Consider the following 15099-nt stretch of genomic DNA (forward strand, 5'->3'; position numbering starts at 1 on the left):
GGTTAGAGGCAAACGAAACTGGGGCCCTTGACCTCCCCTTAAGTCGAATAAAGGGTGTAAATGCGCTGCAACCCCGGGAACGAGGCGACTCGCAGAGCATGCCGGGGATTGTAGTCAGAGGCTCCCGCGGCCCTCAGGCTTTGCTGCTGAGTTCCAGGTGGCGGCAGAAGCTGGAACCCCCTCTCCCAAGTGCCCCGCCTAAAGAATTGGCTAGCTCCACCTTTTTCGAGCCTCGCGGTTTCCCGAGCAACGGGGGAGGGGCTACGCAGTTACCCTGGAGACGCACTCCTTCCGCCCCCGGCCGCGGGATGCCCTAGATGTCCTTATTAGGGAATGAGACTCCAGAGGGCGTGCCCAGCCCGAGCGCCAGCTTCAGGCTCCTTATAAGGCTGCCTGAGGAAGGAGGAGGGCGCGGAAAGCTAGCCTGAGAAGAGGGTCGGCCAGTGAGGCGGCCGACGACTTCCGGCATGACAGCTGGAGATCTTGAACTGTTCCAATCCCTGAACACAGAGACCCCTGTGTTTTATTGACCCTTGTGTCCCTCAACCTGAGATATCCGTCCCCGCCACCCCCCGCAAAGTGCCCACCTTCAACCTCCGAGAGCCTCCTCCACTTTCAGTGAACCACAAGAGCGTCAAGACCCAACCATGTGCCCACATTCGACCTCTCCACCTGCCAGGATGCACCTCACACCTCCCCGTTCCCTTAGCCTGAGCTCCCGTGTTCGTCCCCGACATTGCACCCTCACATTTCGAGATCGCTCTGCTACTCCTGCCTTACCTTTATTTCATCCCTTGTACCCCTTCATAGATGTCCCAACCACAGAGACTCTTGCACTTGTGTCCCACCCTCTCCCCCACTTTTCTCAAGCCCCTTTTCCAGCCTCTTCTACAATTCCCTGGAAATAGCCTTATGAGACCTTGGAGCAAGCCAAGTTCAGGCTACGCGTCTCCCCAGCCAGCCCTCCCGGTCACAGGGGGCGCTGTCCGTCTTTTTCATTGTCAGCACAAAATGATCCTACTCTCGAATTTTGGGGTGAGAGGAAGGGGCGGGTCAAAGCTCTGCAGCCTGGGTGGGGCTCGTCCAAAGGGCTGACGCTGGCGGGGAATGGGGGCGGTTCTAAGGAAAGGCGGTACAGACCTAACCTCCCTGCAGCCTCCTGCTTGTAGTCCAAAGCGGGGGAGGAGGGCATTCCTTCGGCTAGGTTGGAGAGGTCCCACCCTCAATCAGGTGTTCCTATACCAACTGCAGAACTGTCGGGGTTCTAGTCTCAGGAGTTTCTTTTGAGGCTCCAAAAGAGCCAGTCTAGATCTTATGGCAGCACCGGTCCGCTTGGGCCGGAAGCGCCCACTGCCGGTTTGCCCCAACCCACTCTTCGTTCGTTGGCTGACCGAGTGGCGGGACGAGGCAGCCAGCAGAGGGCGCCACACGCGCTTTGTGTTTCAAAAGGTGAGTCCCAGCTGGGTCTTCTGGAGACGGAGCCAGATGGTCCAGGTATCCAGGCTTGATGAGTTCCTTTCTCCCTTTTGCTCGCCAGGCACTGCGCTCCCTCCGACGGTACCCCTTACCTCTGCGCAGCGGGAAGGAAGCCAAGATCCTTCAGCACTTCGGAGACAGGCTCTGCCGGATGCTGGACGAGCGGCTGAAGCAGCACCTAGCTTCAGGCGGTGAGCGCCTCGGGGAGTTAATGATCCCCTAAACTTCCTGGGTGCAGGCTGTGTCTATACCTTGGATACCTTAGCTTCAAATTCCCCACTCTCAGGTAGTTGCTGTTGGACCCAGGGCTAGTGATTGACGCTCTGTTAACCTCGTAGTTCTCAGGTACAAAGCTAGCCGACTGATGGATGATAAGTGGTGGGTGGCGTTGTGAAGTAAGTCTGTAATCCCAGCATTTAGGAGGTGGGGGGTAAGAGGATCAGGAGTTCAAGGGTAGCCTGGGCTACTTGAGACTGTCCCAAAAAATGACAAGGGGTTAGGCATGGTGATGCATGCTTTTAATCCCAACACTCAGAGGAGGCAAATGCAGGAGGATCTTTATGAGTTCGAGGCCAGTTAGAGCTTCACCCAATGAGACCCTGTCTCAAGACCAAAACCCCAGTTCCAGAGGATCCACCCCCACTTCTGGTCTCTTCTAGCATTGCATTCAAGTGATGCATAAACATACAGACAGGCAAAACACTCATACACATCTAATAAAACAGAAATGTTTTAAATACAACACCAATTCACAAAGTGAGGCGACGCATCAAGGCCCCTCCTGGCATCCGAGTGGGGTGCAGGACTGACTTTCCTCTGTCCTCTGCAGGTGACCATGCCCCCAGCCTACCGTCTGGAGAGAAGAATCAAGCCAGTGAAGAGCCACCTGCTCAAGTCCAGGACTCCTCAACGCCAGTGAGGATTGGGAAAGGAAGTAGAAAGCTAAATGGGAGGGCTGAGAGTAGGACTTCTTGGTCTGAGGGATTTAACAGCCCTGTGTCCAGCTCTTACTGATTTAGACTGGCCTGGGACAGTCTCCTGCTCTCTTTAAGAGACACTATCGTAATTCCTAAGTAGGGTTATTGAGACAGCCGTAGATGGAGTTCCAGAGGAAGCTGCTAAGTGATCCGGTTCAGAAAGCTGTGGGATTTCTACAGTGACTTTGTTCTCCAGTTGTGGAGGCTGGAGGCTGGGCCTGACACAAACCCCAACCCTTGCCCCTGCTCTGGCCACAGTCACATTCCAGATTCACAGGGCTTTGTAGCATCTCCCTCTCCAGGCCCATGTAGCCTGCTGAGACCTCAGCTGACACTTACAGACATTTGAATTCAGAGCCCTGCTGTCTCTCAGGTTCCCACCCAGCCTCAAGCAGGAAGCACTGGTGGCTATTGGCCAGCACAGAACTCAGGTGCCCGTGTGGTCCTGCTGCAGCTCTACAGGGAACACCTGGTAAGTGTCTCCCCGAGTCAGTTGTGTGGGGGAGGCCGACTCACAGAGGTGCCCTGGCAGTGGTCCTGATGGCCACTCCGTATCAGGTTGAGGAATCCTGCCCTGAACCTACCCTCTTTCTACCATGCTTTCAGAATCCTGATGGCCACAGCTTCCTTACCAAGGAGGAGCTGCTGCAGAAATGTGCCCAGAAGGCCCCCAGGGTGAGCATCCAGCTGAGAATGGGCAGGGAGAGACCACTGCGGTCTTCCTTCATGGCAGGCAGCCTTGGTATGAAACCTGATCCAATTATGGCATATGGCTAGCGGCACAGGAAGTTTAGGCGTGGGAGTACTAGGGCCTCTCTGAGGGTCTCCTTTCCTTTTCACAGGTAGTTCCTGGAAGTTCGAGACCCTGGCCTGCCCTCCGAGGCCTCCTCCACAGGAACCTGGTCCTCAGAACACATCGGCCATCCAGGTGTGGGCAAGCTGCAGGGAGTACTCGAGGCAGGGTTGGAGCACATACAGGAGTTAGGCCCTTCTTAGGCTCTGTAATTACGCAGCAAATCTCAGACCTGGTGCTGTGAGGCTGAGGCAGGCCAGCCTTCCCACTGAGAGCCTGAAGTTGGAGGACCTGGAAAGTATGAGCAGCTGAGGGGAAGGATGAAAGGTCTGGTATCAGAGCAGGGAGCTGCGCAAACATTTGACATGTCTTAAAATTGGCCAATTAGAGATGCCAAGAATATTCTAGGGAGGAGAGTGTGGAGCTGAGTGAAAATAGGGGGGCAGAGTTGTGAGGCATGCCTTGCGAAGCTGAAACAGCATTAGGAGGTCCTGAGGAAGCTGAGCTGAGGGACAGGGAGGAAGAGGACGTGGGGAGCCACTGAACTTATACCAAGGAGGGTAAAGCTCACCTAGCTTAGGGCAGCAGAGCTTGCCAGGTATAGAGGATAAAACTGGCTTCTCCACCTCCCAGGTACGCACTGACACCAGAGGGCCTGGAGCTGGCCCAAAAGCTGGCCCAGGCAGAAGGCCTGAGCCCTCTGAACATTGGCATCAGGCCAGAGGAGCCCTGTGGAGAGGAGTCAGCAGCCCCAGAAGCCACCATGTTGGAACCGTAAGCAAGGAAGGGAAAATGGGGGCAGCCATGTCTCAGGGAGCTCTAACTGTTGAGCCATAGTCGCCCGCCCGGGAGCTGTGGGGGACTACCCTGGCACTGAGGTCTTATGCACAGCCCCCATCCCCTCACAGTGGCACCAGTGAAGGTGGCATCCAGCAGCCACCCCTGGAGCTGAGGCCCGGTGAGTACCGAGTGCTGCTGTGTGTGGACACTGGAGAGACCAGAGGGTGAGTGACGGGGCAGCCTCGAGAACAGCTGGAGGGTGCCGAAGGGTGGAGAGCACAGGCTCGCCCTGACCTGGGCCTCCTTTCTTGAAATACTAGGGCAGGGCACAGGCCAGAAATGCTCCGAGAGTTACAGCGGCTGCGTGTGCCCCACACAGTACGGAAGCTGCACGTTGGGGACTTTGTGTGGGTAGCACAGGAGACCAGGCCCGGAGACCCAGGTAAAGGGTCATGGGCAGGCATCGGAGGCTGCCGTGGGTGGGTTGGGGGAAGACAGTAAGACTCTTCTTTTTTTCTTATAATTTATTTAACTTTATTTTATGTGCGTTGGTATGAAGGTGTCAGAGCCCCTGGAACTGGAGTTAGAGACAGTTGTGAGCTGCTATGTCGGGGGTGGGAATTGAACCCCGGTCCTCTGGGACAGCAGCCAGTGTGCTCTTAACTGCTGAGCCATCTCTCCAGCCCCGACAATAAGACTCTTTTTGACTTCTTGGCAGCAAGACCTGGGGAGTTAGTCTTGGACCACATTGTGGAACGCAAGCGGCTGGATGACCTGTGCAGCAGCATCATTGATGGCCGTTTTCGAGAGCAGAAGGTGCCGTAGCCTGCTCACTCCTTACCTCAGCCTAGACAACGATGTTGGGTGGTCTCAAAGCGGAGCGCCAGAGGCCTCCAGCCATTCCCATTTTGAGCCCCCTTTAAGCCATGCAGGTACACAGTAGGAACGCAAGGTTTGCTAGGTTGGCCTGAGAAACTTAAAGACGCCTTGAGTACCTATCCCTGGAGATCTCAGATAAACAAGATTGGAAATGCAGAAGCAGCGGGGCTCAGCTAGGGTCACAGAGGCTAATAACAGGCCAAGGGTGGCTCAGAGGACGTGTATTGTTCAGAGGTTCACGGCCTTCCTACAGCAGTCATAGCAAGAGCCTGTGTGGAGTGTGGAGGCTCCTCTAAGACAGGCAAAGAGCCAGGAGACTGTAGGATCAGGGTCTCCTTCACACACACACACACACACACACACACACACACACACACACACACACACGATTTGTGATACATAATTTATTTTATGGTGCATTGCCTGCATGTGTGTCTGTGCAAGGGTAAGGGTGTCAGATCTTAAGAGTTACAGACAGTTGTGAGCTGCCATGTGAACTGCCATGCTGGGAATTGAACCTGGGTCCTCTAGAAGAGTAGTCAGTGTTGTTAACCACTGAGCCATCTCTCCAAACCTGTCTCCTTGTAATCTTAATGTGATATGACGGCCAGCCCAGACATGTAGGCATTCGGGCCTGACCCACCCTGCTTCTGCCTGCCTTCCCAGTTCCGCCTGAAGCGCTGTGGCCTGGGACACCGGGTATACTTGGTGGAGGAACATGGGTCTGTCCACAACCTCAGCCTTCCTGAGAGTACCTTGCTGCAGGCTGTCACAAACACCCAGGTGAGCTGGAAGGGCGGGGAGGGGCAGGCTGGCAGATTGTGTAGTCCATGGATTAGGCCAGGAGCCACCTCCCTTGGGTGCTCTTCTCCAGGTCATCGATGGCTTCTTTGTGAAGCGTACCATGGATATTAAGGAGTCAGCTGGCTACCTGGCCCTTTTGACAAAGGGCCTAGAAAGACTTTATCAGGTGAGCAGATGCCTCTGACCAGCACTGGGCCCTCACCTGGTCTTTGCTGCCCAAGCGAGGAAAGGTGGGTGAGATCCTGGTTTCTCAGGTTTCCCACTGAGGCCCAGGAAAGGAACAGCTGGGGGTTAACCCTTAGAGCCTCCCCTAGCCTCAATCCCCTCTTCTATCAGGGCCACACCCTACGCAGCCGCCCCTGGGGAACCCCAGGGGATGCTGAATCGGGAACAAGACCTTCCACAAATCCTCTCTGCTCACTCCTCACCTTCAGTGACTTCAATGCAGAAGCCGTCAAGAACAAGGTACCACCCTTGCCTTGCCTCTGCTTAGGTGACCTGGTCCCAGATCACCCCTAATATAGGCCACTCCCAACCCCAGGCCCAGTCTGTGCGAGAAGTATTTGCCCGGCAGCTGATGCAGGTGCGTGGACTGAGCGGGGAGAAGGCAGCGGCCCTGGTGGATCGGTACAGCACACCTGCCAGGTACACCCCAGAGAGCCGCTGGGTTCCTGTCCTTCCTGGGTGGAGGTCAGCTTCTCCAGTGCTTCTTGAGAAGCTTGGCTCTGTGTGGGAGCCTCGGAAGGTTCTGTCCCAGTGTTTCCCAGGAAGGGGGAGGGCAGGCAGGATGAAGGGGGCCTCTATCACCAGGATCAGGAAATGTGCAGTGTCCAGACTCCTCCACTCTAGGCTGAACCCTTCCTGCCTTAGCTCTCATGATGCTGGCCCAGAGAGTCAGCCATTGTATGCCCTACCCCCAGTCTCCTGGCTGCCTATGATGCCTGTGCCACCCCGAAGGAGCAGGAGATGCTGTTGAGCACTGTCAAGTGTGGGCGTCTGCAGAGGTAAGGGTAAGACAACCTGGAGAGAAGACGGGGTGGCCCGAGGCACTGGGCCAACCTTCCGATTCTCTTCTTGCAGAAATCTGGGGCCCGCTCTGAGCAGAACCCTGTTCCAACTGTACTGCAGCCCCAGCCCCCTGCCCTGAGCCACCCCTGAAGACACACCCCAGCACCCATGTCTGTCTCCATGCAGGCTAGTCAGCCTTTTAACTGGGATCCTTTGGGCTGGAATAAAAATCTAAACGTTTGTAGTCTGAGGAGTTAAGGAAACAATGCCAAGGGCCTTATGAAATATGCAGGGACCGGGAGACTACACCTGCAAGCCTGTGGCTTTTGTTCTGTGGTATTGGTGGTGGGACCCACAGCCTCATGCATGCTAGGCAATTCCTCTTCCACACAGCAATGAGCTACAACCTTGCAGTGTTTCCCTACCCCCTCTTAAAACCCAGGCTGGCCTGGAATTCCCAGGCTTCCCAGGCCCACCTTCCAAGTCCTGAAGTTAAAGGTGTGGACCACTATGCCTGGTCTGTAGTGTTTTTTTTTTTTTTTTTTTTTTTTTTTTTAAGGCAAGCTCCTGGCTAAGCGTAGTTGTACACAGTTATAACAAGCACTTAATTTGTGTTAGGCCAGACCCTATGCAAAAATAAACCGATAATGCTGCTCAGGTGTTGGGCATTCCCTGGTCAAGGAGATGGAGTCAGTGGGGCACTGTATCTTTGAGTGTAACTAAGTGACCCCCGATCAAATAAGTTTCTTTGACAAAAGGCACCACAACTTGGAATAGAAGGGTGTTCTCAGTCCAGGTGCCTCATTTTGGTGATTGGAGAACAGCAGGGCTCGTCCAAATATACAGTTTGGGGTAAAGCTAGGGTGGTAACCCCAGACCTCCTGGCCCTGACCTGAACATGGTTTCTGGGGCCTAGCCTCAGCCAAGCTCTGAGTTAAAGCCTGAAGTGTACACTCCTTAGAACTCCCTGCTCAGGTTGATTATGAAGGATGACTCTCGGCTCTGGAACCTTCTCAGCCTGAATGCAGAGAGGACCCCTGGGGTGAAATTTGCCTGCTGCTTTCACAAGCCCGGCCCCTTCCCAGGCTGAGGTTACTCACCCACCTTGGCCACCAGGACTCCTTTCTCCCTTTATTGTCCTTCACGTCATTGTCTCTTTAAGCAGAACAGTCATCCCTAAACCCCAGGCTCCTTAAGCTATGGGAGGGAGAAAGAAAGGGGCCCCACCCAACCCTTCCCTGAGGGTCTCCTTCAGAAGGCGTAGGCTCCCACAAAGACGGTGAGTCTCAGTACGGAGCTGGCCCGGTAGCTCATAAGAGAGTTCATGGTGACCATCTCCAGGTCCAGCACATACTCCCGGGGTCCTGTCACTGGCCTGGCAAGAACCAGCATGGCACTGACATTGTTGATTTGCTGCAGAACATAGAGATTGTGTTAGCCTAGGAGCCAGGACCCTACTCCAGGATCAACCCCCTGCCCCGTGGCCGTGAGGCTTGGAAACTGTCTAACCAGGTTGCTGCTCAAGTTCTCATCTACCTCTGACATTTCTCTTCCCCTCCAGTGCCCAAGTCCCTGCCCCTGGTTCTCCTCTGACCCTGTCCACCTCGATTTTCCTCCATGACTACCTGATGACTCAAGTTTTGGAAATGATGGGCCTTTGGTGACATAGGCTGGCCCACTCCCCCTTCAAAGTTTTCAAGTCTCTGTCTGTCTGTCTGTCATGTTTTGGGGCTGGGGAAGGAACTAAGAGCTAGAATGGTAAGCACATGTTCTGCCATGGTGCTGTGCCACCAGTCCCAAAGCAGTTCTGAAAGGAGAAATAAATTTTGATGCCAGACACCTCCATGCTGGAGACAGCATTAAGGACCATGGGTTCAAGGTCCTCACACCTACACCAGCTGTCTTCCTTGCCAGCAAAGCTGGAGTCTCTGATACCAGCCCTGCAGGAACTGTGTTTCCTGATTTCTGGATAAGGATGTCAAAGCCAAAGAAGAGAAACCAATACTGGGACTCAAACCCCATTAATCACTAGAATTGCCTGGAAATGTGGAGATCTCTGACTTCCGACAGGAGCCCAGCTTCCTGGGGCAGCTCCCATTTAAATGGCTTGAGGCCTTCTATTTTCGATTATTCAAGTCAACTGGGTGTGAGCAGAGAAGCACCTTACCCTGATGTAGAAGTCCCTTGTGTGTTTCCAGCGCGGATCTGAAAGGCATTGTAGGCACCAGGGTAGACAGAGGTTGCCTGGATCTGAAACACGTCCGCAGGCACACTTCGCTCCGAGGTGATGCTCATGTAGCGGTGTACAATGGATGACGGTTGTTCTCGACACAGGGGGTTGGAGACAGGGCAGAGGCAGCGGCTAGAGACCCCAAGACATGATGGGAATGAGGGCCCATTTCCCAGATACCCACCTCCTAAAGAGGAAACCCCAAGCATGTAAGACTATAACTCCCATGAGACATCATGGGTACTCACCAGCCTGATTAAACCAGTTAGCCCCCACAGACCTCTGGGAATTGTAGTTACCGCTGGAAACTGCCATCAGGTTGACTCACTTGTCAGACACTTGGACATAGGGCTCCACGCAACGGTTAGTGTCCACACAGCGGTAGCCCCCATGGAAGTTCACACAGGTTTGGGACTCAGAACACTGGTGTGCACCTGATTCACACTCGTCAATGTCTGTGCCAGGGGAGGTGAGGTTGGACTCTGGGACTGAGAGTAAAAAGCCACCAGACTAAAAGGCCACCCACCAGAAGCACCCGTACCTTGGCAGAGCCTCGTGGCCAGCAGCTGGTAGCCTTGTGGGCAGTGACAGGAGAAGCGGCCTGGCTCGTTGACACAGCGATACTGGCAGAGGTAACTGGAGTAGCTGCACTCATCGATATCTGAGGGAGGGTGGGGATGAGGACCCTGGGCCAAAGGCAGTCTGCACAACTGAGTGCCACAGACACTGAGAGAGCCCAGCCCCCCATAAGGCTGACGTGGGAAGAGAGAAGGGTGAGATAACCCAGGAATGCTCACAGGGGGGCTGACTGTTTCAAAGGAGGTCAGAGGGGCTGGGGATGTAACTCAGTGGTAGAGTACTTGCCTAACACGCTGGAGGCGCTACGTTCCATCCCAGCACAGAAAGGGAGAGGAAAGAGAAAAGAAAGAATACAGACTTGGCATGTTGCTGAATGTCTATAATCTCAGCATTTGGGAGGCAAAGGCAGGAGGATTATATCAAGTTCAAGGCCAGCTTGTCCACACAGGGAGTCCAGCCAGGATTATATGGCAAGTTCAAGGCCAGCCAGGGCTACATAATAAAATCCTGCCTCAAAAAACAAACGGGGTGCTGGGCGGTGGTGGCGCACACCTTTAATCCAAGCACTTGGCAGAACCAGGCAGATCTCTGTGAGTTCGAGGCCAGCCTGGTCTACAAAGCAAGTTCCAGGTCAGGCTCCAAAGCTACACAGAGAAACCCTGTCTCAAAAAAAAACAAAAAAACAAATGGAGTGTTCGATCACAACACTTGGGAGGCAGAGGCAATCATATCTGTCTGAGGCCAGCCTGGTCTACATAAGAGACTCTAGGCCAGCCAAGGCTACAGAGTGAGACCCTGTCTCAAAACAAGAACAAGCAGACCTTTCAGCTCACAAGGGACTCTTCCCAGGACTTTAAGAATATTTAAGAAACAATGCACCATCCCAACATGGTGGCCCATGCCTTTGATCCCAGCACTACTCAGCAGGTCTCTGTAGGCTAGCCTGGTCTATATAGAGAGCTTCAGGATAGCCAGGGTTATATAGACTCTGTATTAAAAGGCACCAGGACTCTAGAGGCTTGGGTCTAAGTCCTACTAAGTAGTTCTAGGAAAGGTCCGTTTCCATGCCAAATGACTGGGCTGGACTGGAGAAGCGCTCCAGGCTAACCTGCAATCTGCAGCCAGAATATCCGACTTCTGCGGCATGTGCATGCCACATGCAGCACACTGTCTCTTTGCTTTTGTTCTTTTCACATAACTGAGCACCAACGATACGTTTCACAGCAGAGCATAAAATAAATGGAGGGCATGCCAGGTAACATGGTGAGAGGCCTGGGGTCAAGCCCTGGCCCCATCTCATCTTTTCTGTCTGAACTTTGACAAGTCACTTTTCTCTGTAAGTGGAAAGATGAAAGTCACCATTTTCTCTGGCCTTTCTGCTTGCTTTTTACAATCCTGCCAACACACCTGGAGGAATATTAGTGTTTGCAAAAATAAACCATCATTGACCAGATTCAATGAGACTGAGCATCTAAGTTATAAACAAGTGGGTGTCCCACTTTTGCTGCCTGAGTTGACAAAGCCTATTATCATGGTCCCTCTCCGTATTCCAAATAACCTGTTTACGGTAGAAATGTGCCCAGAAAGAAGAGAGATGTGTCCTAGTGCAGGATTCCAGTCAACTCAACTTCCAGGAAGACGGGCACTCACATCCTTCCCTGTCTCTCCAACAAGCTTCAGCAGGGCCTAACAACCCATCCCCACTAAGCTGGGAGTGCCCAGCAACCAGCTCAGGATGGAGGACATGGAGGTCTGTAGGTGCAGAGAATGAGACATGGAAGCCTCAGGCAAATGACGATGTGCCTGGAGTTGGTCCATTATGTTGCAAGTCCTGGGGGACCAATGCACTACCCGGTAGCACACGCGGACTCTCACCACTGCAGGAGAAGCCGTCCCGGTGCAGCTCATAGCCTTGGTTACAACGACACAGGAAGGTCCCGTAGGAGTTGAAGCAGCGTTGCTCACATGGGGCTCCCATGTCACACTCATTCACATCTGCGGGTGCCAGAGAAAACAGGTAAAAGCAGAGGAAGAACCCAGAGTCCGCCCCCATCCCCAACTCAGGCTCAGGAAGGAGATCCTGCCCCCATCACACACATCTCTACCCAGGACCCCAGAGCCTCACCCACACAAGAGCGGTTGTTAGGTCCCAACTGGAATCCTGGCTCACACTGGCAGCGAAAGGAGCCTGGCAGGTTCACACACCGGTGCTGGCAATAGCGGTAGCGACACTCGTCTATGTCTGAGAGGGAGGCAGGGGAGGGAGAGCAGGGCACGAGTCAGGCCGGGGCCTGAGCAGCTGGTGCCGGAGAGCTGAGTTGAGCCACCCACACTGAGTCCTCTGTGTCTGGTGACAGGAGGGCACCAGTAGCAGAGGACTGGGATAAAGATAAGGCATTAGGTCAAGAGCCAGACCAAAGTCGCAAAACAAGAACTGGGAAAGCCATTCTCTGAACTCACCCACACATTCCGGCCCAATTTTTCGGTAACCGTCAGGACAGGTGCACTGGTAGGAGCCAGGCAGGTTATGACAGTCCTGGCTAGGGCGACAGTCATGCAAAGCCTGGGCACACTCGTCCACATCTGTGAGAGACACCATTCAGCCCTTACTGGAGTCCCATGCGTTACTGACCATGTCAGGCACCTCATTTTAGGAGGAGGTGGCCCATACTGGACGTCATTCGCATGGATGCATGGGTAGTTGGCAGCAAAACATGAACATGTGACACAGACCCTCTCAACAGCACAAAATACAGCCCACCAGGGGGCCACCAGGAAAAGCACCCACTAGGTGAGCATATAAAACAAAGCCTTGTAGGGTCTGGTGGCAGAGGCAGGAGAATCCCTGTGAGTTCCAAGCCAGCCAGAGCTACAGAGTTCCAAGTCAGCTAGAGCTGCATAGTGAGATCCTGTCTTTAAATAAATAAATATAAACAAATAAATAAAGATTTGTCCATTTACATCCCTCAGCTGACTCTAGACCACAATCTTCCCTCCTCCAAGGCCAATGGTCCTCAGCAAAAAGCAAAAAGCCAAAGCAAAAAGCAAAAAGTCCAAAGCAAAAAGCCAGCGGAGGCTGGGAGCAGAGCTCTTACAGATCTGCACAGGAAGTGAGGGGGCTGCTAGGGACTTCCTGAGCAGACCGTGCACTGGGCTGCAGCAGGTGAGGATTTGGATATCTCTCTGAGGAGCCAGAGTCCTCTCTCAGCAAGGAAGGAGCATGAAGTCTGCAGTATTTAGTGTGGAAAATTACCTTATTATTTTGTTAATTCATTAATGCTTTTGTGATAGACTCTCATGTAGCACAGGTTGGTCTCAAACTTTTTTTTTTAAGATTTATTTATTTATTATATATACAGCATGTTTGCCTGCAGGCCAGAAGAGGGCGCCAGATCTCATTACAGATGGTTGTGAGCCACCATGTGGTTGCTGGGAATTGAACTTAGGACCTCTGGAAGAGCAGTCAGTGCTCTTAACCGCTGAGCCATCTCTCCAGCCCAGTCTCAAACTCTTTATATGACTGAGGATGACCTTTAATTTCTGATCTTCCTGCTTCTGCCTCCCTAGTGTTGGGATTTAAAGTGTGCACCACATTTGTTTTATGTGGTGAGGGGATCAAGCCCAGAGACTCTGTCTCAAAACACAAAGCACATACACAGCTGGGCAGTGGTGGCGCACGCCTTTAATACCAGCACTCAGCACTTGGGAGGCAGAGGAAGGCCAGCCTAGTCTACAGGATGAGTTCTAGGACAGCCAAGGCTACACACAGAGAAACCCTGTCTCAAAAAACCAAAAACCAAACCAAAACAAAAACAAGAAACAAACAAACAAAAAAGGGACAGTAGAAGGATTAAAACAAATATCAAGTATGAAGTATGCTGGGTGATACCACGATAAAAACCTGTTACTTTGTACACTAAATACAATTAATAAAAAAAAAAAAAAAGCCTGGTAAGAGGTCTGGAAGGCTAGGTGCCAGCCAGCATGGCTCCCCACTTACCCACACAGCTCTCCTGTTCATCAGGCTCATAGCCTGGTGGGCAAGGGTTGGGGTGCTGAGCAGGAGGCACTGGCGGCGGAGGCCCTTCACCATGTAGATCATTGATGACAGCGGCAGATCGAGGCAGACACAAATAGCCCCCATAGTGGTTGATGCATTTCATTTCACCTTTGCAGGCCTCGGGGATGGTCAGGCACTCATTGACATCTGCAGAGAGGGGCCTGCTGGGCACAGCCAGTCACCTGGGCTGGCCCTGGAGGTAGTGGGAGGCAGAAGCCCAACTTGGCCTTCTCTAAGCTGAGCAACAGAGCAAGGCTTTCTTTCTCTCTGCTCAGCAAACTAAGGCTGCCGACCCAGAACCCCTCCCAGGAATTTGCAGGACTGGGAGTAGGGCCACCTATTTCCACTGCTGTCCCTATTCTCCTGCCTCCAAGGGAGTTTCCATTCCTCCTCAAAACCCTGCCTTTACCTCTGCCCAAGAGTAATTTGCGGACCTCCAGCCCCCAGAGTGTACTGATCTCCCAGGCTGCACTGGGATGAAGAGCTGGGCTAGGAGAGTCGAGGGCAGTTCAGGGAAGGTGCGAGCATTTCCCTCTCTCTGGGCAATCGCCAGGGGCTCTCTTGCCTACTGCAGATAGAGGCTCAGTCTGCTGGGCTTCTTGAAGGGGTAGGGCTCCTAACTGAGTGGCACAAGACAACCACGGCTGGCTTTGGCTAGCTGGACAGTGAAAAGGCCCTCAGGTTCCTGCAGAGCTCTAGGAGACAGGGTATCCCTGGGAAACAATGGTCCCTTCCCGGTTCCTGGAGATGGCCAGTACCCCGGGCATACTCACCCCGGCAGTGCTGGCTGTCTGCATCCCACTCATACCCATCTGTACACTCCTGGAAGGGAACCCGATGTGGCCAGTGACCACCCTGGCAGTCTCCTCCAACTAGCCAGGCCAAAACCAGGGCCTGAGTCCAGTCATACTCAGGTCAGCCCCACACAATGGCCCCCAGCCTTCCACCAACCGAGCAGGGGAGACTCTTCCCCAGGAAGCAGCCACCCCGGGATCCTGGTCCCGCTATCTTTCCCATCCCATCCCAAGCTGGTGGCCCCACGGTCCCCACCGTGTAGCTGTCCGGCTCTTCGGAGTCCTGTGGAGACGCTGCTCCCAAGAGCAGCAGCAAAAGCGCCCAGAGCAGTAAAGACCCGGGGAGGCAGGAGGCAAAAGGGAGCATCCTGGGGCTGGGAGGTGGTGGGCAGGGGTCAGGGGCCTCTGCCACGACACCCCCCATTCCCTGTATCAGGAAGGGAAGCCTGGGTTCCCAGCTGTCTCGTCTCGGGACGGTGTGGGGAGCACCCGAGCCTTCCAGAGCAGGCCCCGCAATCCCGGAGCGCCCCGCCCCGCCCCCGCCCCGCGAGTCCTGGAGCGCAGGCCTCTCGGCTTCGCAGCGCGGACTCGGCCCCTCGCGCCACGGCCCGCGCCCTCCCTCCGCCGCGGCCACTCACTCGTTGCCTCCGGCAGTGCCTGCGGGCGGACGGACGGACCGACCGCGCAGCTCACTGGACGCGCGGCCCCAGGAAGCGCCC

The 15099-nt window shown here is 54.1% G+C and overlaps 2 protein-coding genes across 2 annotated transcripts; one reads left to right on the top strand and one right to left on the bottom strand.

Moving 5' to 3' along the window:
• The first annotated feature begins 1067 nt into the window (after positions 1-1067).
• Mus81 (MUS81 structure-specific endonuclease subunit) lies at positions 1068-6957 on the top strand. Its single transcript, XM_028892818.2, has 16 exons — positions 1068-1449; positions 1538-1667; positions 2306-2391; positions 2827-2925; positions 3060-3128; positions 3296-3381; positions 3880-4020; positions 4155-4250; positions 4347-4468; positions 4745-4842; positions 5572-5688; positions 5780-5875; positions 6046-6174; positions 6251-6354; positions 6630-6713; positions 6790-6957. The coding sequence occupies exons 1-16, from the start codon at positions 1315-1317 to the stop codon at positions 6854-6856; spliced, it is 1659 nt and encodes a 552-aa protein (XP_028748651.1). The 5' UTR covers positions 1068-1314; the 3' UTR covers positions 6857-6957.
• An 878-nt stretch (positions 6958-7835) lies between these two features.
• On the bottom strand, positions 7836-15099 carry Efemp2 (EGF containing fibulin extracellular matrix protein 2). The gene is given in 12 exon segments (XM_028892820.2): positions 7836-8130; positions 8885-8901; positions 8904-9079; positions 9276-9402; positions 9489-9608; positions 11402-11521; positions 11652-11768; positions 11987-12109; positions 13527-13733; positions 14360-14408; positions 14637-14754; positions 15019-15099. Coding segments are annotated over 11 exon segments (1329 nt in total). The 5' UTR covers positions 14748-14754; positions 15019-15099; the 3' UTR covers positions 7836-7968.

This window comes from Peromyscus leucopus, chromosome 1 (genome assembly GCF_004664715.2).
Source record: "Peromyscus leucopus breed LL Stock chromosome 1, UCI_PerLeu_2.1, whole genome shotgun sequence".
Taxonomy (NCBI): Eukaryota; Metazoa; Chordata; class Mammalia; order Rodentia; family Cricetidae; genus Peromyscus; species Peromyscus leucopus.